At 45.5% G+C, this 23,434-nt stretch overlaps 1 protein-coding gene across 2 annotated transcripts; it reads left to right on the forward strand.

Annotated features, from left to right (window-relative positions):
- The first annotated feature begins 4,981 nt into the window (after positions 1-4,981).
- On the forward strand, positions 4,982-23,434 carry LOC132484470 (eukaryotic translation initiation factor 2D). 2 transcript variants are annotated; one of them, XM_060091014.1, is made up of 16 exons: positions 4,982-5,180; positions 6,108-6,298; positions 7,791-7,874; positions 8,348-8,438; positions 11,015-11,122; positions 11,571-11,645; positions 12,949-13,202; positions 13,703-13,820; positions 15,435-15,480; positions 15,871-15,974; positions 16,096-16,245; positions 16,616-16,705; positions 17,432-17,527; positions 18,590-18,710; positions 21,538-21,712; positions 23,229-23,434. In XM_060091014.1, exons 1-16 carry the CDS (start codon positions 5,125-5,127, stop codon positions 23,297-23,299), a joined length of 1,830 nt encoding a protein of 609 aa, XP_059946997.1. In that variant the 5' UTR covers positions 4,982-5,124; the 3' UTR covers positions 23,300-23,434. The 2 variants fall into 2 exon arrangements, with proteins under 2 accessions (XP_059946997.1, XP_059946998.1); XM_060091015.1 differs by lacking the exon at positions 11,571-11,645 and having other exon boundaries at positions 4,983-5,180.

Here is a 23,434-nt window from a genome sequence, read left to right on the forward strand (position 1 = left end):
AAGCCACTGGGTATGGATCTTTTTGTGAGCATATGTTTTTACTCCTCTTGTGTTAGTTTCACAGGGCTTGTATTAGTTTCTCTTGTATTTGTTTGCAGTTAACAAATTACCACAAATTGGGTGGCTGAAAACAACAGAAATTTATTCTCTCACAGTCCAGGAGGCCAGAAGTCTAAACTCAAAGTGTCAGCAGGGTTGGTTCCTTCTGGAGGCTCTGAGGGAGGCTATGTTCCATGTCTCTCTCCTAGCTTCTGGTGGCTGCTGGCAACCCTTGACATTCCTTGGCTGGTGGCTGCATTCCTCCAGTCTCTGCCTCCATTGTCACACGGTGTTCTTCCCTGTCATTAATCCTGTGTAGCCTGAGGGACAGTGGAGTTGGTAGATAAGCAGGGCAATGGGGCATTGTGACTAGTTGTAAGGGATACTTTTGGGTCAAATCCTGTCCCCACCCTTAATTTACAGGCTCTCTGAAGGCTGGACCTGAACCCTAGGCTGGGCTGACATCACTGACCCGAGCAAAGATGTTCATCTGCTTCTTTCCAAAGCAAAGGAAGCAGACATCAGCGCTTGCAGACGTGACGCCCATGTTCCTGCCCTTCCTCCCCAGAGTTGCCCCTCTCTGGATATCCACCCCTAAACATCCAGCCTTCCCATACTCCAGAAGTGTTGCCCAATCCCAGATTCTAGAAATTCTCTTGCCTTCAAGTCCTCTAGAAATGAAATGATAGACAAAACCCAGCCTGTCTGGGCTTGGCTTTGCCGTGGACAGCACAGAACCAGAGGAACTGTGACATTCAGCAATATACCTGCAGCACTTGTCCCCTGAGCCTCTTTCATCTACAGCCTCTGCTGTGTGATCTGGGCAGTTCTAGCTCTAGGTTTGATCACAGGATCCAGAAGTACATTAGGCATCAGTTACAAAGGAACATTTCTCTAAGGGTCTGGTACTATGTGAAATCCTGACTTTGAAGTAAAGGAAGCATCTTGACTCAGCCCCAGGGCTTTGCCTCTAGACTTTGCCTGTCCCCTGCCTGGTCTTCCCTCTTACAGCCACAATAAGAAGCCCACAGCTGGCTGCAGGGCTTCCATTCCTCCTCAGTCACCCCATGCCCTTGGCTTTTCCTTCCTCCTCACCACAGACATCCAGCTCCGAGCTCAAAGGTCCCTGGGAATGCAGGTCATCTGTGGTGTTTTCCCAGAGTCTATTAGGTTCTGAGAGTTTCCAACGACAGGTTTCTGCAACAGAAACCTTAGATCAGTCCCTTCCAGATCTATCCCAGGCAAGGAAATAACTGTAACTTTCTGAGATGTAAAAGATTTTACTTCTGAGCAGCTATACAACTCTTGTTTTGCCCAATTGCCAGTGTCTGAGGGTTCCTACAGGCCTCACCTGGGATCGCGCAGGTTCATTAGCTTTTGGGTGTGTGAGTTTGGGGGAGGCAATGAAGAGGAAAGGGGATTTTCAAAAGCCCAGCTGAATATCTAGCTTGAGCAGTCCCAAGAAAAGAGAAAGGACAGGTGGGCATCAAACTCACAAAGAAAGTCCTCACCCTGCTGAAGCAGGGGGCAGCTAAGGGCTCCCAGGGCATGTGTGGCAGGCTGGCTGGGAAGTGGATGCAGCTGTTCTCAGACTGGGTGCTCTGGTCTTGGCAGGCACCCACCTATCCCTGAATACCAGGCAACATATCAGTGCTGAGCTGGGCATAGTGGAACTCAGCCTTCTTCAAATTTGCCTTGTGGTTTTATTTTGCAAGTGCAAGCATCCGATGTGCGTATCTTTGCCTCCTGTGTCCCCCTTTTATATTGTGAGTTCAACATCTTAGGCTTTTAGGTTTTCAATTTCCACATCGTAAGCAAAAGAGCCAGTGGAGGATGATTTCCTGGGAGAACAGCTGGACTGTACACAGTTGTGGCTTCAATTACAGTGACATGGACCAACTGGCTATCTCAGGATGCACTGGGAGTGAGAAATGCTTGGGTTCCTGTATTAGTTATCCAGTGCATCATAACAAACCATCCCCAAGCTTAATGACTTAAAACAGCAATTATTTACCATCTCATGACTTCTGTGTATCAGGACTTGAGACAGGGCGTAGTGGAATGGCTAGTCTCTGATCCCTGGTGGCTGGGGCCTCAGCTGGAAGGCTTGAAAGCATGTGGGATGGGACGACTTGCCCAGGGCTGGAGGCTGTGCTTCCAAGGTGGCTCAATCACATGGCTGGCAAGTTGGTGCTAGGAGATGGTTTCCTCTCCACACGGACCTTTTTACAGGGCTTCCTGAGTGTCCTTTCAAGATGGTGGGGGGTATCCCCCAGAGCAAGAAATCTAGGAGATCAAGGTAGAAATGGCAATGACTTAGCCATAAGGAGTCACACAGTATCACTTTGGCCATATGCTAATGGTCACAGAAGTCAGCCCTGGTCTCATGTGGGAGGGGACCACATAAGCACATGAAGACCACTGAGAGCCCTCTTGGAGTCTGGCTACCATCATCTACCCTCTGCCCTTCAATAACGCATGTGCCTCTTAAATGCAAAACATATTAACTTCTTCCCCAGGTCCCCTCAAATTTCACTCCTTTATCTGTTCAAAATGAAGGAGCTCATCATCTAAATCAGGTCCAGCTGTGGCTAACGAGCCTCAGGTGTATTTCCTTGAGTATAGCTGCTTGAGTACAGTTCTTGATCTGAAGATCTGTGAACAAAAGACACAAGCTTTCTGCCCCAAACAAATTCGGCATACAGTGTTGGGACAGGCATATTATAACCACCTCTAACCATTGTAGACACTCCTCAAAGGGGAGAAAAATGGAGTCAGTGATTATAGCTAATACGAAATGCATCAAGGCATGTGTTGCCAGTTCCTTGATTATGGCTGAAGTCTTGTGAATGACAGTTCTTGGCTCTACCCTCTGGACTCTAACTTCTACCTTTCCTTTTATACAAATCATAAATCAAAGAGAGCCTGTGTTTGCAGCTTACCCAAGAGTGGGCAGCAGGTTGGTAGCCCTGTGGGGCTGTACTGGAGCCACAAAGGGAAAGTTAAAGAATCTAGGCTTGCTGGACTCAGGGTTCAGCCAGCTTGCCTAGCAACAGGACCACCGGCAGGGAGCACACAGGTCCCTGATGCAGGCAGAGAAGTTGGGATGGCACCCTCCTGGGGAAAGGGAGATCTTGCTCTGCCAATAGGGAGGCAGGATGCTGTGTACAGCATCCCCTTGGGTCTTGGCTCCTACTTGTCAACCATGAATTAATTTTTAGGCTGCTAATCTGTGCCTTCTTAGCCAGGACATATGGTGTGTACAATAGTTTTCACAGCTTGAAATTTCTAGTATGCCCTTGAATAACCTTCCTCGGCTCCTTGGTCAGAGACAGATTCCACCATGGCTGTACTGCAACAGGCCTGGTCAACAGCTCAGAGTCTGGCATCACACCCCCCCGATTGTGGCTGGGTGGGGGCCCAAGCGGAGAAGGATCTGTGGCACTCTCCTCCTCTGGGCTCCTCTGACGTTGGCTTTATGGCTGGGGTGGTTCAGAATAAAGGCATGGTGGGTCAGAAGTGCAGGAGGAGATGGAGCTGTGGCTGACCCCAGATTAAGGGCAGAGATGGTGGTGGACAGAGACTGTGCAAGGCCTCATCTTTGTTATAGCCCAGATGGACTTCTCCTCTGTGTGACTATATCACCAAATTAAAGCAATCAGGATTTTTTTTTTCTTGGTGGATGGACACTCTGCTCTGAAATTTTCATTAGCAAAATTAAGTTTAGTAGGGGCCAGGACCCCAGGTAATTAAATCCTTGTCTCCAGGGTACACAGCAGTCCCTTTCAGGGAAACCCAATCCCTCAACCCTGCCTGAGACTGTTTTTTGTTTGTTTGTTTTGGACTAATATCTACCATTTATGGGAAAATTTCAAAGCACCCTGCAATATATCACATGCGTTATCTCAGTGGTTTCTCACAGAAGCCCAGTGAAGTAGGTATTACCTCCACATCTTACAGAGAATGTAAGAGTTTCAGAAAGGATAAGGCATTGGCCCAAGATCAAACTGCTAGGGAGAAGCCAAACCATAATTTGATTTTACTATGCCTCAAAATTTTTTTTTAATAAGCACTCTGAGTTTTTAAAATTGCTTTGGAAACAAAATCCCCCCAAATAATGCCTGAATGCAAAAGGTACCTAAAAAGGTCCAAAAATGTGGGGTTTCTTGACCAAAAATGTTTTAGGGCTTCCCTGGTGGCACAGTGGTTGAGCGTCTGCTTGCCGATGCAGAGAACACAGGTTCGCGCCCCGGTCCGAGAAGATCCCACATGCCGCGGAATGGCTGGGCTCCTGAGCTATGGCCGCTGAGCCTGCGCGTCCGGAGCCTGTGCTCCGCAACGGGAGAGGCCACAGCAGTGAGAGGCCCGCGTACCGCAAAAAAAAAAAAAAAAAAAAAAAGTTTTAAATAACACATTTGAAGCTCATTTGTATAGTTTTTTCCTCTTAACAGGAGGTCAAACCTCGGACTAAAGTGGATTCCTTGTTATTGTTATTATCACCTCATGTAAATTAAAAAACAGGAAGGAGAAAATCTCGGAAAGAATTCTAGCTGAGGCCCCAAGTGTGCAATAAAATGTAAAGATCTTAATAAACCAAAGCCCTGAAGAAAACCATTCAAGAGGCCTGCAAGTTTAAGAAAACACGAGTTCAATTAATTTTGTGCAGCTGAACTAAACTGCATGGAATGAGAGCTGGCAGAGCTCCTACTCAACACACTAGAACGCTGATGGAGTAAAAATGAACGGAATCGCTGTTGGCCCCAGAGATACTGCAGACGCGCCCGCTCAAGCCACTCGCCTCGGCGCAGAGCCCGGCAGAAGGGGTGAGGCGAAAGGGTGCACCGCTCCGCGCAGGGATCCGCCCCGCCTTCTCCGGCCCCGCCCCCCATGCTTCAGTTCCCAGCCTTGCCACTAGGGGTGGCCGCGAAGCTGCGCGGCCCCGGTTTCCAGCCGGGCCCTTTTCCCAGCCGGGCCCAAGCATGGCTGCCCCCAGGACTGCGGGTTGGGAAGCTGCCGTGCTCGCGCTTTCCTGACAGTCCCTGGCTGCTGTGGTCTCCTTCTCTTCCCCAGGCCCCTCCAGCAGACATGTTTGCCAAGGCCTTTCGGGTCAAGTCCAACACGGCCATCAAGGGGTCGGAGAGGTGAGGGAGAGAAGAGCCTGCTCTGCCCACCAGGGCACCCGGACATCTCTCAAGCTCGGCTGGCTCACAGCCTTTTGTGGGCTGCGTCAGCCGACTTGGGGTGGAGGCCGAGGGGTACAGCCGGAGAAGGGACCCCGGGGGGCGGGCAAGGGTGAGTGAGACGTGTTTTGAGAGTGAAGATGGAGAGGAGGCCTGATTTATCTCCCAGGCTGTCTTTTAGATATTTTAGTGAGTTTACGAGAAAGCGTATAATTCAATCAGCGCGTATTGACTGCAGTCTGTTTAAGGTGTCGTGGAGGCTGCCAAACTGAAGGAAAACGGGGTCCCTGCCCTACCAAGAGCTTTGAGTCCCTTGGGAGAGATTAGATGGGGCACAGAGAACTACAAGTAAACGAGAAGAAGTGTCTAGTGATTACCACTGGCAGGAGAGACAGGTGGAGGGTGAGGTGAGAGGGGATAAGGCATATGTGGTAAGAACTGTATCTGTTCAGTTTTGCAAATGAAGGTGTCACCTTGGGAATTTTGGAGGCAGTGTTCTATAGTTGTCATTCTTGGTGCCCTAGCAGAGCTGTTTAATCATAAGTTGACAGATTTGGCAAGCATAGATGAGAAAGGAGTGGGTCCAGGAGCTATGTGTGGAGTCAGGAAGGCAGGGCTTAGTTTCCAGTGGCAGGCTAACTTGGGTCGCTTACCGGATCTCAGTTTTTTCCTCTCTTTGTGAAATGGAAAGACACGCCCCAGGAACATGTGAAAATAGATGAGACATTGGATGAGAAAGAGAATGGGATGTTTTGGAAGAGTGAGAATAAGGCATCGTCAACCAGTCTTTTTCTTGGGCCTCGTGATTTTATAGTAAGTCTTGAGTCCTCAATATTTATTAAAATCCATCCAGGCAGCATACATACCAGGTATGTGTGCTCTCTGCAGGAGGAAGCTTCGGGCCGATGTGACAGCTGTTTTCCCCACTCTTGGAACGGATCAGGTCTCTGAGGTAGTACCTGGAAAGGAAGAACTCAACATTGTGAAGTTGTATGCTCACAGAGGGGATGCAGTGACTGTGTACGTGAGTGGTGGTAACCCCATCCTATTTGAACTGGAGAAAAATCTATATCCGACAGGTATGGCAATGGGATGGAGATGGCCATTACTATGGTCCTTGCCTAACATCTGTTTCTTCCATTAATCTGTCTTCCTTAAAACAAATAAATGCAAAATCTCCCTAAGAATCTTTTTGGATTTAGTGTCCCTAGAATTGGGTCTTTCAAGATCAGAAACTGCTATAGAAGTGAGGGGAGAAAAGGGTTAACACAAAAGGAGGGTGGTTGCCAAGGGAAATTCTGAGGTGAAGAAACACTGGTTTCTAGTGGGTTAAGTCGGGATTGGAGCCGAGGTCGTGAAAAGGGTGGAGTTTCAGGGCATGTAAAAAATGCTTCTTAAAACTTCCACGAGTGGAATTTTCTTAAGATACTGAAGAGATACTGTGATGGGAAAGAAGCTGGGTTAGTTAAACTCCATACCCAGCTGTCTTAGTGGTGGACTTTGGTTGCGATGTCTCACAGGGATTCTTTCTTAGGCTCTTGTCTGGCTCTCAGGATACTTTGCTTGCTTTCTTTGTCACAGATCTCAGAGAGGCAGTGTCCTTTTCTCTTTTCCATGGCTGCTGACACCTACTTTGTCATTTGGGGGCTTTTCTTCCTCCCAGCTTGGCTGCAGCAGTGCAGTGCAGTCTCCTACCCCAGGCCACCCCTACCCCCACCCTGCTTTGCTGCTGTACACATACAAGCCCTTTTTGATCTAAGGGTTTTACTGCTAATCCCTGTGGAAACAGAGAGAATAAAAATAATAAACATGGGAAAGTTTCAGAATTTCTTACAGGCTGGTGCCCTGGTTTCGGATTACTTGCTTCTGAGGACATAAAAGGAATCCTCGTTGGGGCTCTGTCCCTACTTTTATCCACTATGGCCATGTTTGGCTGCTGCCGTCCAGGTGGAACAATAGGTGCCTCCAAGTCTCAAGTGACACCCAGTTTCTTAAGTCTCTGCCTTCTTCAAGACTGCAGCCTCTTTGAGAAGGGAGTCAGCCTGATGTAAACTATATGGAATGTGTTTCCCACAGGAAAAGGGGCACTCAGTTCCCAGAGAGGGGAAAAGGGATACTGGACAGGCAAAAGCAGATGTTCACTTCATCACTAGTTTTAGCCTTACACATAAATATCCAACTTTGGCAGCTAAACAGACTCTTAGAGCTGTAGCTCACTTCATGTGTCTTCCGACCAGTAAAAGTGATAACTTCTCAAGATCATAGATTGAGAGAAACTACTGCAAAGAGCTCAGTATAAATATGTAAAGAATGCAGGTCTCTAAGGCTAAAGGAAGCAAGGATTCTCAAGTAAATAGCATATAACATATAAACCGCTTCACAAACTTGGGGTAACCTAATGAAAAGAAAAGAATGCAGCTTCTTTGGGCATCCCCTTACAACCTTCTCTCTAGCTTTGACTTGAGTTTCTTTTCTACATGTTGATTAATGTGGCCTTAGTGTTTGGCTTTGCCATTCCCCAGGGGGTTGACTTTTGGGCAGTAAGTGTTTTCTGGCTCTCTTCTTGGACAGTGTACACCCTGTGGTCTTATCCTGATCTTCTAGCAACATTTACAACATGGCCCCTGGTGCTTGAAAAACTGGTGGGGGGAGCAGGTAAGAGTATTTTCCTATATTCTGGATAGTGGCTGAAACCTACTTAGTAAAGGCCAACTACTTTAATAAATGTACCCATTTTGTGCATTCATATGATTGAAAAATAGAATTTTCCCCTCATGTCTGTTGCATCTCTTACTTGGCTGCTTCCATAAGCTCTCTGACCCTGCTGTAAGGCTTAAATAAGATAAGTGACATGAAAGTGCTCTGTGAACTGCCATATGCTATACTTTAGATTAATAAACTGAATTTAGGAAACCAGAATAAGATAAATCATGGAACTGGACCCTCAGCTTGGTGCTTCAGTTTGACCACTAGTCTCCCAGAAGGAAAAGGTCTGATCCTCAGTTTGCCACTTTTTATTTTCATTATGAATAATGTAGTTGATGCTTAACAAATGTATGTTTGTTGAGCAAATGAGTAAATGATGAAGTAAACTGTGGAGTTAGTTGCAATGCTTTTGTTTCCTGCAGATTTGATGCTGCCAGGGCTAGTGGTGCCCCCTGCTGGTCTGCCTCAGGTACAGAAGGGTGACCTCTGTGCCATTGCCTTGGTGGGGAACAGGTACTGTGCCAGTCAGCTGTGCCTGTGGGGAAAAAACTTAGGGAAAACTTGGGAGGGGTGGGAATGACAACTTCACAGCATATGGATAAAGGATTAAAAGCAAAAACATATTCTTCCTGAACAATCAGAGAGTGGGGAATGGCAGTGAGCCTGTGGGGTGTCCATACATCTGGGCCAAGTGTATTTGCTCCTGCTGCTGCTTCTTCCTTTTTAAAATTTATTTGTTTTTTTTCTCCTTTAAAAATTTTTTTCTTAGATTTATAGAAATGTTTCAAGTATAGTACAGAGTCCTGAAATACTCCTTACCCAGCTTCCTGTAATGATAACATCTTGCATAACCACAGTACAGTTATCAACACTAAGGAATTAACATTGGTACAGTCCTTTTGACACTATTACAGACTTTATGCATATTTCCCCAGTTTTCCCACGATGTCTTTTTTTTCTTTTTTGGTGTTCAAGAATCCAGTCCAGGGTACCACATTGCATTTAGTTGTCATGTCTTCTTAGTCTCCTGTCTGTGACATTTTCTTGGTCTTTCCTGCCTTGCATGACTTCAACATTATTTTTGTCGAACATCCACATCATCATCCTCATCTTTTAATTATTTTTAATAGATTTATTGAGATATAGTTTTCATACTATAAAATTCACATGTTTCAAATGTACGATTCAGTGATTTTTTTTTAGTATATTTACAGGGTTGTTCAGCCATCACCACAGTGTCTCTTTTTTAAAATAAATTAGGAAGTAATGGTATGAACAGTTGTGAAAAATCAAAACCCTCTCACCCCATAATCCTTTTCTCCTAGAAGTAACCATTATCATTCTGATGCATGTCCTTGTCAGCCTTCTTCAATGCATATATACACGTGCATATAAAATGTATGGTTTGGGGTGTGTATGTTTAAAAATACAAATAAACAAACTTTATCCCTATTACTTTTTCACTTCAGGTAGTGGGGACATGTTCCATGTCAGCAAGCACAGATAAGCTGAATCTTTTTACCCACTGTGGGGTGATGGGAAAAGTCCCCTTCTAGTGGACATTGTGGTTGCCTCTACTTCGTCTCTATCACAAACAAGATCTTCCTGAGGCCTCTAGGGACACTAGTGCCAATATTTTTCTAAAGTAGATACTAGGGAGCAGAACTGTTTGGCTGAAGATCGTACATATTTTCTGTTGCCCTATAAAAATGCTGTGTCAGTTTTCCCTCCTACGTACAGGGTATATGGAGCCTGTTTCCTTATATGCTCACCGACACTGGATATGATGGGTCGTTTTCATTTGTATCATCCTGAATGAAAAATGACATCTTATTATTTTACTCATTGCTTCTTTGAGAGGGAAACATGGGAGGCATGGGAGGGGTCAGTGTTTAAAGATCTTATTTTTGTTGCTCATATTCTCCCATTTTCCTTGAACCTTTGGGAACCAAGCACCTAGAAATGTTTCCTTCCTTGTTTACCTGTAGCAAAACTTGAAGTTGAAAAGAATGGTGAAATCATTATTTTTTCCCCCCAGTATTCTATCCAAGATAGGAGAAAACTACATAAATGTGTATTTGGCCTCTGAGTTTGGCATTTAGAATGTATGTGGGAATGAATCCTAGGCGGTTTATGGAAGGAGGTGAGGGTACAAGGGAGTATACTAAAACTACAAGACAGGTTCGAGACCGAAGTTCTTGAGCCATTGACGATTCCAAGGGTGGAAGACAAAGACCCGTCTTTTAGGAACTGGGAAAGAAGCCAAATTCAAAGATTCTGTGGCAGGAACTGACCCATGGGCACAGGAAGTGGAGCCACCGTATTAGCAAACGTTTTTTTGAAGTTCAGGTGTTGGGAAATCTGCCCTTGAATCGTCTCCCTTGGTTCCAGGCAACGTTGCCAGGCTTGTATATTCCCTTCCTGTTAGCCAGCTGGACACCAATCCTTACAGGCAATGTGTGAGCATTGCTGACTAACAGTGGGCTGACAGAGATTTCCCATTTGGGCTTTGGAAGTTTTTTGTAGTTATTGTAAATGTGGTTGTTTCTGATATTTTGGACACATCCAGTTCTTAGATAGATGTTATACAGAGCAAGCCCTGTTATAAAGTTCCACTCAGAAGGAACCTTTCGTTGGTACCACTGTATCTCTCTTCTCTCTTCCCTCTGGCATCCCTCAGCCTAATTTATGGCATATGAATGGCCTCCCTTCTGAATTTCCATATAGGATGGCTATGCCTTTTTTAAGATAGGGGAGATAATTTATTATTTGAAATTAAAGAAAGGGAACTTTAAATATCCTTCTGAGTCCTGGCTGGGTTTGGTTCATAATAAGAATATAAGAATGATAACATCAGTAGAGGAGTTACTTACACAGAAGGGAATATTTGGTCAAGGAATTTTTGAAAGTCATATGTGTAGGTAATTTGAATAAGATTGAGACTGCACCGAGTTTTAGCTCTGTGATACAAGTGGATGCTTCAGATTTGCAACCGTGGTGCTTTGAACACATGTGTAGAAACCTGGTCCTGACATGTGCCCTCCTGGAAGACTTTCCCTGACCCTCGTCTCTGACCTCCTCCTTCTCAGAGCCCCCGTTGCCATCGGAGTTGCTGCCATGTCCACAGCCGAGATGCTGACCTCAGGTCTGAAGGGAAGGGGCTTTTCTGTGCTCCACACCTACCAGGACCACTTGTGGTGGGTTCCATGCTTTTTCTGTTTTATAGGGAGCTGGGTGGGCGGAGGGAGCACAGGGCCTGGATTGAGAAGCGAGAGTTTTGATCCCTGCTGTGTCCTTAGTCAAGTTGCTGACCCTAGACATTAATTTCCTTGCAAAATGTGGAGAAAAGATTTTTTTTTTTTTGGCCTGTTTAGAAAAGAAATTACGGAGAACTTTATTTTCTAGGTGAATTATAGAATCCTAGGGCTGGAAGAAGGCCTTAGGGATTGTCTTCTCTGCCTCTCAGTACAGTGATATTCTTTATTTTTATGGCACTGGTCGATCTGGCCTTTTCTGCCGTGTACATTTAGGCATTTTCTGACCCCATGATGAGTGCTCGGGAATTCTCACATCTGAATCCAAATCAAAGTAGAGTAGATCCTCAGGCACCAGGGTGACAACCTGATGACTTTCCTGTTGTTCAAGTTCCACGTTTAGGATCTCCTCCTCATTACGGAACTTGCGCTTTCTCACTGTGACGGTTGCTCTCTGGATCTGTATGTGAGTTTATTTTCTGGTTATTTTCGTGTCATTTAACCAAAATAGTAAGTAGTGCTTTTCTCGAAAGCAGTATACCTGGTCTTCTGGCCAAGTGTTGTGTGGCCTGTTGGTATAGATTTACCCTTACGTTTTTAGTCAGTCTTGGAGTTACTTATTTTACAAGTATTGGCCAAGCCCTGCTTTGCTGGAGGTACAGCCTGATCAGTGTGGGTTTCAGCAGGCATTTGAGGGCTGCTTACTCACGTACTCCCAGCACCTTGTTTTCTGACTGTTAGTCTGGGCAGTTAAGGTCCTGTTGTCTAAATTGTTTTATCAGTGGCTGCCTCAGTCTCCCCTTCTCCCACCCTTTGAAAGTACTTATGGTATTTACCTGATCAGAATAGCCTAAACATACGCTCTGGCCTCACTAGTAGCCATACTTAATAAGCCTTGCTGGGGCTGTTAGTAAAACTTTGTTTGACTTGCATAATCTTAGTTAACATAAAGCTTTTTGTTTTTACCGCTCTGCTATGTGGCATGCCTTTTTTTCCTGTCTTCATAAGGCTTAGTGGCATAAAGCCATTGTAATCTCTACTCTGCAGGTTGGATTGCGTTTTTTTTTTTTCAGTTGAGGTATAGTTGATGTACAATGTTGTGTTACTTCCAGGTGAACAGGCAAGTGATTCTAGTGACCATTAGTATATCTAGTGATTCTAGATATAGATATATACATATATGTTCTTTCTCGGATTCTTTTCCATTAAAGGTTATTACAAGGTATTGAATATAGTTCCCTGTGCTATACAGTTGGTCCTTGTCATTTATCTATTTTAGATTGCATTCTGATTTAACACAGAAGCAGTCTTGAGCAGTCTTGAGCAGTCCAGGTGTTTGTAATTTGTTCCATACGCTCAACCTTGGGTTTGTATTTCACCAACCTGGTACTACAGATGTGTTTGCAATCTTCATTTGGTTATTTAATTCAAAATGGTTTTATTTTTAATTTCTATGAAGGGAATACTTTGGAAGGGGAGCTCCACTTTAACTATGTTGTCTTTAATTTTTCTCTGTCCCTGAATTTCTGTTTGGGTTAAGGAGGAGGCAAGAATTACTCTCCCCATTTCAAAGATGAGGAAACTGAGGCATGGGACTTCTCTGGGCCCAGAATTGGAAACAGAGTTGAGAGGCACACCCAGGTTCTCTGGCCTCTCCTGGGCACCCCTGCCTGTGGGTCTTACTCTCTCTGGACCCCCGCTGACCCTCTGACCGGGGCTGGAGAGTGTTGTGGCTGCTGCTCAGTGTTTCTGACATGAGGTTTTTGCAGGCGATCTGGAGACAAGTCCTCTCCACCATCCATTGCTCCACTGGCCCTGGATCCCCCAGATCTCAGTGAAGAGAAGGGGTCTGTCCAGGCAGACACCACCTTGCAGGGAGACATGAGGCGCCTGACCCTGGAGGGAGAGGAGGAGGAGGGGGAGGTTCAGCAGAGGTGTGGGGAGAAGTCCCCGTCGGAAGCTACAGAAGACCCCAGTGTCGGGGGCCTGAGCCCAGAGCTCACGGACAGCAAGACCCTTCAAGGTACAGCTCTGGCAGGAGCAGGGCGCTCGCCTCTCAGTGTGGGGACTGAAGCGCTCGGCTCTGCTTCCGCCCAGAGCGGCGCCACGGCTCCGGGAGGGGCGGGGAAAGGCCTTAGTGTTGGTGAGGGTGGTGCCACAGCCCTTTGCCATCTTACCTGGGAGTCTTGCGCACATGTCGCGTTTCCCTGGATACCCGTCGACTCTGCTATTTGGACTGTTCCCAGCTACACGGCCCTCTTAGTTTTCTTCTGGCTCTGACTTCTCTATCAGAGAAGCATCCGCGCCTGTCTGGGTGGGACTTTGTGGCCTGACCCCTTCTGTGGGGTCAGACCTCTGTAAAGGCTCAGTGTTCTAGAGAGTCTGGGAGCTTTGGTGCCTGGGAATGGGCTCCTTCAGAGCTGAGGGGTGAGGTACGGATGTCACCGTGCGGGGAGTTATCTTGTGCTGCGCGGGCCTTCTGCGGCCCTCAGGAAGGATGTGATTCTTGTCTTCTCCTTGCAGAGCAAATGGACGAACTGTTGCAGAGATGCTTCTTGCGTGCTTTGAAGTACCGCGTCAAAAAGGCTGACCTCCCTTTACTCACCAGCACTCTCCTGGGCAGCCACATGTTCTCCTGCTGGTATGGAATGCATGGTGTGGGCTGGGGGCCGGGCGGTGGGTCTGTCTCCTGCTTTTTGGTGGTAGGATGGGACAAGGCTGATGGGGGAATTGTTTTAGGGACATGATGTGGAAAGAGCGAAGTGGAGGGTTGATCTAGCAAATACTGAGTTTTAAAGACTTAAGTTTTAGGCAGTGAAAGGATGTTGAGGAAATGAAGGTTAAAATGCGCAAGGCGCTTTGAGCACTACCTCTGCTGTGGTGATTCTGGGCTCTTTTACGGATTGGGCAGCATGTCCGGCCCCGGAAGGGCCCTGGGGCAGCCTGTTTGTTCTGGAGGCTTCAGTCCCCTCACACCTTTCTGAAGAGTAGGTGTGCCAGATTAGGTTGTGTCAGCAGGAAGAATCGGTGTGAACCCCCCCACCCGACCCGCACACACAGCCACCAGCAGAGGGAGTGTTACATGTGGGTTGAACCTGGACTTTGAAGACTGAGCCATCTGGGCTCAAAAGCCAGCTCCCCAGGGTGTTGGAGCAAAGGTGTATTTGAGCCCATTACCAGGCTTCTCTGAGCCCTGATTTCTAACACTTGTAAGATTGCTGTCAAGATCGAATAACCTGACATTTAATAAGCACCCAGTAGATATTATCATGTCAGGAGATTTGCTTATTGATTTTCACCTCAAGTCTGAACTTCTTTCTTTTTGAGAATTTTGCTCTGTTTTTTAAAAAAGTGGTTTTAATGTAATTCTCTTCCTCTACATGTGAGCTTCTTTAAGGCATTCTATACAAGTATGGGGTCTGGAGTGTGTGGCCGGATACTTGGTAATTTGTACTGACCTTGCTGGGTTGCAAGTAACTGGGAAACGGGTAGAGGTTCTTAACCTGGGGTGGGTTCTAGAAGGGATCCCTATGAATCCCACTGCTTTTGCTTGTCACATTTTGAGAGAAGATGTACATTCTGGGGAGATAGAATGATTACAGCTTTCATTAGGGTTCTTTCCCCCAAAGCCAACAGTCTATAAAGAGTCAGATAGTAATTATTTTAGGCTTTGCAGGCCCTACAGTCTCTATTGCAACTGTGCAAGTCTGCCATTGTGGCAGTAAAGCAACCATAGACAGTAGATGAATGGGCATTGCCAGATTTGGCCTGCAGGATGTGGTTTGCCTTGCTGCCACAGTGAGCTTGGTGTTGCAGAGCCTCACCTGGCGGTGAAACTTCTGAGGCCACAGAAGGTTGTCTAGTTTGAAAGGAATCTAAAGCTGTATCTGGTACAGTAGCCACAAGCCATGTGTGGCTATTTAAATTTAAATTAACTAAAATTAACTAAAATTTAAAATTCAGTTCCTTAGTCACATTAGTCACGTTTCAAGTGCTTAATAGCCACGTTTGTCTAGTGGCTACCACGTTGATAGCAGAGAACATTCCATCTTTACAGAAAGGCCTACTGGACAGCAAGGATCAGCTAAAGTCTGCATCTCTCTCTGATGCTGCCGATGGGCAGAGAGCTCTGGAACAGCGGCCTCTTTCTGAACATACAGGAGGAAGGCTGAGGAAAATGTCCTCCTCTCAGTGTCAGGCAGGCCGTACCACTACTGCTTTGTTAGCTTAACTTGCCTTTTCCATCTGCCATCAGCCCCGAAGGACGACAACTGGACATAAAGAAGTCAAGCTACAAAAAGGTAGGCGGGTGCCTTCTCTGCATACCCACACAGGGAGCTGTGTAGGGCACACGTGGCATGAGCTGGTGGACGTGGGGAAGCCCTATCTGCAGGGCTGAGGCTAGAATTAAGCTTTTTGGTTCCAGGTATAGGGGGCGGAAGGAAACTCTCCCTGGGCTGAGGCAGTTGGGTGGGCACCTACTCCCCTCTCTCCTTCCCACCCCTTTATATCTGATCCAAGTTCTGAAAGGCTTCACCGGTAGGGGCCCTTCACTTCCTAACTGAATGAGGACAGGGACTGTCCCACATCCCTCCCCGGGACCTGCCTAGCTCGGTGTCTGGCATGTCTCAGGTGCTCAGTGTGTGTGCAGAGTCGATGAGGTCCCCTACCACTGGCCCTCTCTCCCTTAGCTCTCTAAGTTCCTGCAGCACATGCAGCAGGAGCAGATTATACAGGTGCAGGAGCTGAGCAAAGGGGTGGAGAGCATTGTGGCTGTGGACTGGAAGCACCCGAGGTGAGTGCAGGGGACCTGGTCACCGCAGCTCAGCTGGCCCCAGGGCACCTGGGCCACGGACCGGGAATCGCCGAGACGCTAGTATAAAATGTGTTTTTTCTTTCCTTCTGCTGGGTTTTAGGATCACATCTCTCGTCATACCCGAGCCCTCCCCGACCTCCCAGACAATCCAGGAGGGTAGCAGGGAACAGCCCTATCACCCTCCAGATATAAAATCCCTCTACTGTGTCCCAGCCAGCATGACCCTGCTCTTCCAGGAGTCTGGCCACAAGTGAGTTTTTGGAGAGCAGCCCTTCTCTGCCTGCTTGGTGTTCTGGCCTAAAATCCTTTCAGCCTGAGTAGTGTTCTTCTGTGACTGGCAAAACCCGCTCTGCCCTCTCCTCCCTTTCTCCCAGATCCAGCTTCAAGCCTCCTTCCCCTGGGAAGGGTCTCTGGACTAAGTGAATGAGAGAGTAGGTCTCTCCCTTTTCTACCTGTAATTATTCTTCACACGGCCCTGCTGGCCCCAGGCAGGAAAAGGGAAGAACCCAGAGGTCGAGAAGCTGAGGACAGCGCCCTGCTGAGCAGGAAGTGAATCTTGGTATTTACAGTTTGTCTCCCAGCATAGCGTGAATAACGCCCCCCTGTCACTTCTCACCTAGGAAGGGGAGCATCCTCGAGGGCAGTGAGGTCCGAACAATCGTCATCAACTACGCCAAGAAAAATGACCTGGTTGATGCAGACAACAAAAAGTGAGTGGATGGGGAGGGGAGCTCGCCCCATGTCCTTCAGTGTTCATTTTCAGAACACATAGAGGGTGGCTGGGAGGGAGGGGTGCAGGAGATCACAGACTGCTAGAAATAATCAAGGCCAGTGGTTTCTAAACCATAGGCTGTGGACACTTAGAGCTGTGGTCTAAGGTAGTCAGATCCAGATATGCTGTCAACATTGACTGTAGCCTGAATAAGCATCATCTCATATGTATCTACTGTTGATTTTCAAATGCACTTGCTCTTGTGAGGAACAAAATGTCTAAACTTTAAAAAATTTTACCAAAGTCATATTAGCTTTTTGGTATTCTCTATTTTCTTAGTAAGTGGATATAGAAGGTAAACTACTAAATGAAGAGTGTTTCACTAATTTTTTTTTTAATTTCAAAAGATACCCTCATGATCGAAAAGTTGGGAACTACTGGTTTAATCATGGTTAGTTAGTAGCAGAAGTGAGCCAGGATCCCGGTCTTCGGATTTTTTTCCCCATCCCACTTTCCCCTCCACTGCCTGTTTCTCCTTTGTTCTAGGAAAGCAGACGTGTACCTCCCATCCAGAGGGTACGTTGCTTCATGGACTGTGAACCCCTAATTGGTTCTAATAATCCTGAACGACTTTAAACAACACATAACACATGAATCCTGAGTGGATCCTGGGATCAGAAGGGGCGGGGCTAGGAGTTCTTTATTGCCTTTTCTTTCCCTTTAGTCTTGTGAAATTGGATCCCATCCTATGTGACTGCATCTTAGAGAAAGGTGAACAGCACACAGTCATGAAGCTTCCATGGGACAGTCTCCTGAACAGGTAGTGGGGATTGGCAGCCCCTCCCCAATGTTTCCATCCCCTCCCCTTAATGTCTATCACATTGGACTTCAGAATTGTCCCTCTCAACATCTCTGACTTTCTTTCCATAATTCACACCATGTCGGTCTGCATAAACACAGGCTTGGGTAATTCTGATGTGGAGGGTCTTTGGAGCGATTTGAGCCAACACAGTATAGAAGAACTTGAGAAGGAGAGAGAAGAAGAACATTAATTAGAAGAGCTTCAGAAAAATAAGGTGTGGGTGGCGGGTGGGGATTGTCTTACAGTCTTTTCAAAGGAAGGATTCTTATACTCTTTCTTTTCCGTAGACCCAAAACTGAAAATAACTTCTATAAGGAGTTAGCAAACTATAGCCTGTGGGCCAAATCTGGCCTGCTACCTGTTTTTGTAAATAAGGTTTTATTGGCACGCAGCCACACCAAGTTGTTTACGTATTATCTGTGCTGCTTTCCTGCTAAATGGCAGAGTTGAGTAATTTCAACAGAGACCATATGGCCCTTGAAAGCCTAAAATACTTACCACCTGGCCTTTACTAGAAAAAGTTTGTCAATCTCAATATATATGCTAGCAAAAGAAAATCTGGTTAGACAGAAGGTAGACATTCCTTGTGGTAAAGGTGTCTATAAATGATGCATGATCGCAGCATGTCAGAAATGTGAAGCAGCACTTTATTGTGCTGGGTAAGGGAAACTCTTGAGATAGTAAACTCCACAAGCCCACCTGGGCAGGTTTTCAGAAGAGGCCAGGCAAGTGGACAGTCTCTAGGGGCTCGAGTCTCGGATGTTCCCTTCCCTGAGTTGGTGGGTCTTGACTGTGGCCACACTTTGGGGAGCTTAAAAAATGAATCTTCCTGATCAGAGTTTCTGACTTAATTGGTCTGGGGTTTAGCTCCCTAGCTGATTTGAATGATTCTACTGTGCAGGCAGAGGTGAACCACCACCTGTAAGATCAGCTTCCATCTAGCTGTCTGCTGGGAATAGGATATGAGGAAATGGTTTCTGCTGGCTTTATTAGTCACCAACTTATTAACTCCCGTTTCAGATGTTTGGAAAAACTGCAGCCTGCCTATCAAGTGACCTTTCCGGGACAGGAGCCCATTGTGAAGAAAGGCAAAATCTGCCCAATTGAAATCACCCTAGCACAGAGAGCTTCTAACAAAAAGGTAATTTTTAAAAGACACAACGTTTGAAGATGGTGACTTAATGTGCCTGCTAAGTTCTAGTCTCTCTAATGTGATTGGAGGTTTTTAGATTGGCCTTAAACGCCTCAAAGATTGTTTAGGAAACACCCATGTTTGTGTGACTGGGCCAGGCCCTATGTAAAACAGGTAAAGCTGACCCCCTCCCTCACTGCTCTCTAGGGTTTTGTGCTAGGAAACTTGCTAGAGCCTGGTTCTAAAAGTAAACAAAATCTTATATTTATTTTTTTCTTAGAACTATGGTATGGGCTTTCAGCTCTTACTCATTCTGTTACCTCTTGGGCCTTGCTCAGTGAAAATAACTACTAAAGAATCGCTGAAGGAGGTACTTCCCTGGTGGTGCAGTGGTTAAGAATCTGCCTGCCAATGCAGGGGACATGGGTTCGATCCCTGGCCTGGGAAGATCCCACGTGCTGCAGAGTAACTAAGCCCATGCGCCACAACTACTGAGCCTGCGCTCTAGAGCCCACGTGCCGCAACTACTGAGCCCACGTGCCGCAACTACTGAAGCCTGCATGACTACAGCCTGTGTTCCGCAACAAGAGAAGCCACCGCAATGAGAAGCCCATGCACCACAATGAAGAGTAGACCCTGCTCGCTGCAACTAGAGAAAGCCCGCATGCACTAACGAAGACGCAATGCAGCCAAAAGAAAAAAAAAAAAGAAAGGGAAGAAAAAAAGAATCGCTGAAGGAACTGAGCGTGTTTAGCTTGGCAACACAAAGTCGTAGGGAACAAATTACATCTGTCCTCAAATATGTGAAAAGCTGTACTTGGGAAAAGGAGTGCACTTATTTTGTATGCCTTGAGAAGACAGAAATAAGATTATTGGGTAGAAATCCCAAGAAGCCAGACTTGGGTTCAAAATAAAGAACTTTCTCGTAGTGTGTGGTTATGAACGTGGGCTTTGAGATTAGAGACCTGGGTTCCAGTGTGGCCTTTGCCTTGCTGCTTGACTTTGAGCAAGTTACTTAATGTCGTTTTGCTTGAGTTTCCTTATATGAAGAATGGGGATAATACCTACCTCATAAGGCACTGTGAGGATCAAATGAAGGAATATATGTAGGCGAAGCACTTAGAATAGTACTTGGCATGTAAACATACAATAAATGAGAACCAAACAATGATAACCTTAATAATTAGCAATAGCCACCATTTCTTGAATGTGTAATTATGTGTGATGATGGTTTTGTCTTTATGTTAAAAAGAGCCCTTGTCTTTTGGCGATACATACTGAAATATTTGCAGACGAGATCTGATGTCTAGGGGGATTTGCTTTAAAGTTAACACAGGAATGGGGGTGGGTGGGGATATAGATGAATCAAGGTTGGTCATGAGTTGATAATTGTTAAAATTCGTGATGGGTACATGGGAGCTCATCGTACTATTCTACTTTTATTTATGTTTTAAATTCTCCATAAAAAAAAACTTTAAAAAAAGTATATGAATTTTTTCATTATTAAATTTGTTATGGTGATCGATGATCAGTGATCTTTGATGTTACTATTGTGAAAAAGGTTACAACTCCTTGAAGGCTCAGGTGATGGGTAGCACTTTTTAGCAATAAGGTATTTTTAAATTAAGGTATATACTTTGTTTTTTAAGACATAATATTATTGCAAACTTAACAGTATAGTGAGAACATAACTTTTAAAAATATTTCATTGAAGTATAGTTGATTTACAATGTTGTGTTAATTTCTGCTGTATAGCAAAGTGATTCAGTTATACATATATATATTCTTTTTCGTATTATTTTCCATATGGTTTATCACAGGATATTGAATATAGTTCCCTGTGCTATACACTAGGACCTTGTTATTTATCCATCCTGTACTTACTAGTTTGCATCTGCTAGTCCCAAACTCCTAATCCTGTTCTCTATGTCTGTGAGTCTGTTTCTGTTTCATAGATAAGTTCATTTGTGTTGTATTTTAGATTTCATATATAAGTGATATCATATGGTATTTGTCTTTCTCTGACTTACTTCTCTTAATGTGATAATCTCTAGGTCCGTCCATGTTGCTGCAAATGGCATTATTTAATTCTTTCTTATGGCTGAGTAATATTCCATTGCGTATATATATACCACCTCTTCTTTATCCATTCATCTGTAAATAGAATGATAGATAGGTTGTTTCCATGTCTTGGCTATTGTAAATAGTGATTCTATGAGCATAGGGGTACATGTATCTTCTTTTTTTTTTTTTTTTTTTAATTTTATTTTATTACATGTATCTTCTTGAGTTATAGTTTTGCCTGGGTATATGCCCAGGAGTGGGATTGCTAGATCAATGGTAGTTCTATTTTTAGTTTTTTGAGGAACCTCCATACTGTTCTCCCTAGCAGCTGTACCAATTTACATTCCCACCCAGAGTGTAAGAGGGTTCCCTTTTCTCCACACCCTCTCCAACATTTATTATTTGTAGACTTTAATGATGACCATTCTGAACAGTGTGAGGTGGTACCTCACTGTGGTTTTGATTTTCATGAGAACGTAACTTTTATATGCACTGGGAAACCAAAAATTCATGTGACTCATTTTACTGTGATACTTGCTTTATCATGGTGGGTCTGGAACCAAACCCACAGTGCCTCTGAGGTGTGCCTGTATTGGCTGGGGTAGAAAGAAAAAAATCAAGTTAGAAGCACAAAAATGAATTATTTGGATGAAGGTACCATGGTTGTAGGGATGGTGAACATAGTGGGTGAGGAGGCTTCTGAGGCCCTGGAAGGTTTCTGGAGGGGAGGGCATGTGGTCTGTACCCACCATCCGTTTTCTGTCCCCCACAGGTGACTGTGGTCCGGAACTTGGAGGCCTATGGTCTGGACCCATGCTCAGTGGCTACCATCCTCCAGCAGCGATGCCAGGCTAGCACTACTGTCACTCCTGCCCCTGGGACCAAGGACATCCTGCAGGTTCAGATCCAGGGAAATCAGATCCACCACCTCGGCCGGCTGTTGCTTGGTAAGCATCCCCTCTTAAGAAGCAGACACACTGGTCTAACTTGGCAAATATCTTCCTACCAACTAAACTCACCCTAGTGAGTTTACCATATATGTAGCTTTTAGCAGCCAGAGAGAGGTGGAACTAATGTTTGAACTAGATCCTTTAGCCCCCAAATTCATTGTTTTCTCCACCATGCTAGTAGAGTAGTTTTCTTCCTGGTTTTCCTTTTTTTGTAAGACATTTGTTGAGCACCCAAACTTTGCTAGGCACTTTGCTGGGCTTTTTGCAGGCTTGGTCTCTCTGAATCATGATGCTGCAGAACTGTTTCTGTTTTGCAGATGAGGAAACTAAGTTTCAGTACATTGCACTGAGATATTCAGCTGTTCAGTGCTGCAGCTGGGCTCTGAACTTTGATTTGCTTGACTCCCGAGCCTAGGTTCCTTCTACCAACCCTGAGTCACCCAGCCTCCAGTCAGTCCTCAATTCCAGCTGCCGGAGTCAGCTTCCTAAAACAATGTGATCAATCACTCCTCTCTGAAAAACTTTTTATATCTCTTTAATGCCTTCAGAATAAACTCTTAAGCTCAATAAACAAGACCCTCCCAGCCCAACCCCATCTTCCATCCGGGTTCTCTGGCAGGTCCCTGATCCCCACGCCAGGCTTCAGCCGTGCTGGTCTCCTTTGCCATTCCCCGTGTGCACCTGCACATTCACACCTGGGTGCTTTCCTCTGTGTTGTCCCCTCACCTTGTGTGGCCTCTCACAGCCTGACCTAAAGCCTCATTGGCCCAGCTCAGGGGTCACAGGAAGCCTGTCTTAGAACATGTCCCTTTTTTTTTTTTTTTCCTGTTTCCTTAAATTGACATTTAAAAAACTGCTAACATAGTACTTTCCAGTTGTGTTTGTATTTCTGGTTAGTGTCTACAACTTGGCTAATTTATTCTGTTGTCTGAACTCCCTGTTAGACTGAACTTCTTGAATCAGAGACCTGACCTTTTTCATCCTTTTTTCATGCCCAGGGTCTGGCCCATAGTAACTGCTCAATAAGCAAATTTATTTTATGGTCTAAGGCAGTACCCAGCAGTTAACTTTTACAGTTGAGCCCCTTTAAGTGAAAAACCCCATATGAAATACAGAGGAAAAAAGATAAACACATGACTGAACTCAGACACACACATTCTCTCTTGTGAGAAGATTATAAATGCCTGGAGTACACCTAGAAGGTAGCTATCAACGTGAAAATTGCTGAAATACACACTTCATCCTCGAGGTGTAAGGATAAATGGTCCATTCCCGTTGGAGTTGAGTTTGAGCTGGGTGTAGAAGAGCAGGTCATATGATGGAAATGGTTTGAACTGAGAGTTGACAGCAGGAATGAGCACACAGTGGGGCAAGAGGGTCAGGAGGTAGCTGTGCAGACTGGGGACCTTGGAGGTCGGGGCCAAGGAGGGTCATTGTAGACAAAGGGGAAGGAGTTGCGGGGAGGAGAGCATACACATGCCTCACTGAGGAGTTTCTGCCTTTTGGATTGTAGAAGAGTATCGGCTTCCTCGAAAACACATCCAGGGCCTGGAAAAGGCCCCCAAACCTGGCAAGAAGAAGTGACAGACTCTTGTTTCATGTGGTTGATCCAGAGGAAATCCAAGCTGTGGGCTGGTAATTTATATGAGTATTTTCTGCTTTTGCAAATTAAAAAAATATATAATTCTTTACCAAAATAAATTTTTATTCTAATCTAAA

This window comes from Mesoplodon densirostris, chromosome 2, assembly GCF_025265405.1.
Source record: "Mesoplodon densirostris isolate mMesDen1 chromosome 2, mMesDen1 primary haplotype, whole genome shotgun sequence".
Taxonomy (NCBI): domain Eukaryota; kingdom Metazoa; phylum Chordata; class Mammalia; order Artiodactyla; family Ziphiidae; genus Mesoplodon; species Mesoplodon densirostris.

Excerpts from the sequence above, each read along its gene's own strand:
- LOC132484470 (XM_060091014.1), top strand. The coding sequence starts at position 5,125 with ATGTTTGCCAAGGCCTTTCGGGTCAAGTCCAACACGGCCATCAAGGGG. Across the intron at positions 5,181-6,107 it reads GCCATCAAGGGGTCGGAGAG|GAGGAAGCTTCGGGCCGATG; the intron begins GTGAGGGAGAGA and ends TGCTCTCTGCAG. Across the intron at positions 17,528-18,589 it reads TGGGACAGTCTCCTGAACAG|ATGTTTGGAAAAACTGCAGC; the intron begins GTAGTGGGGATT and ends CTCCCGTTTCAG.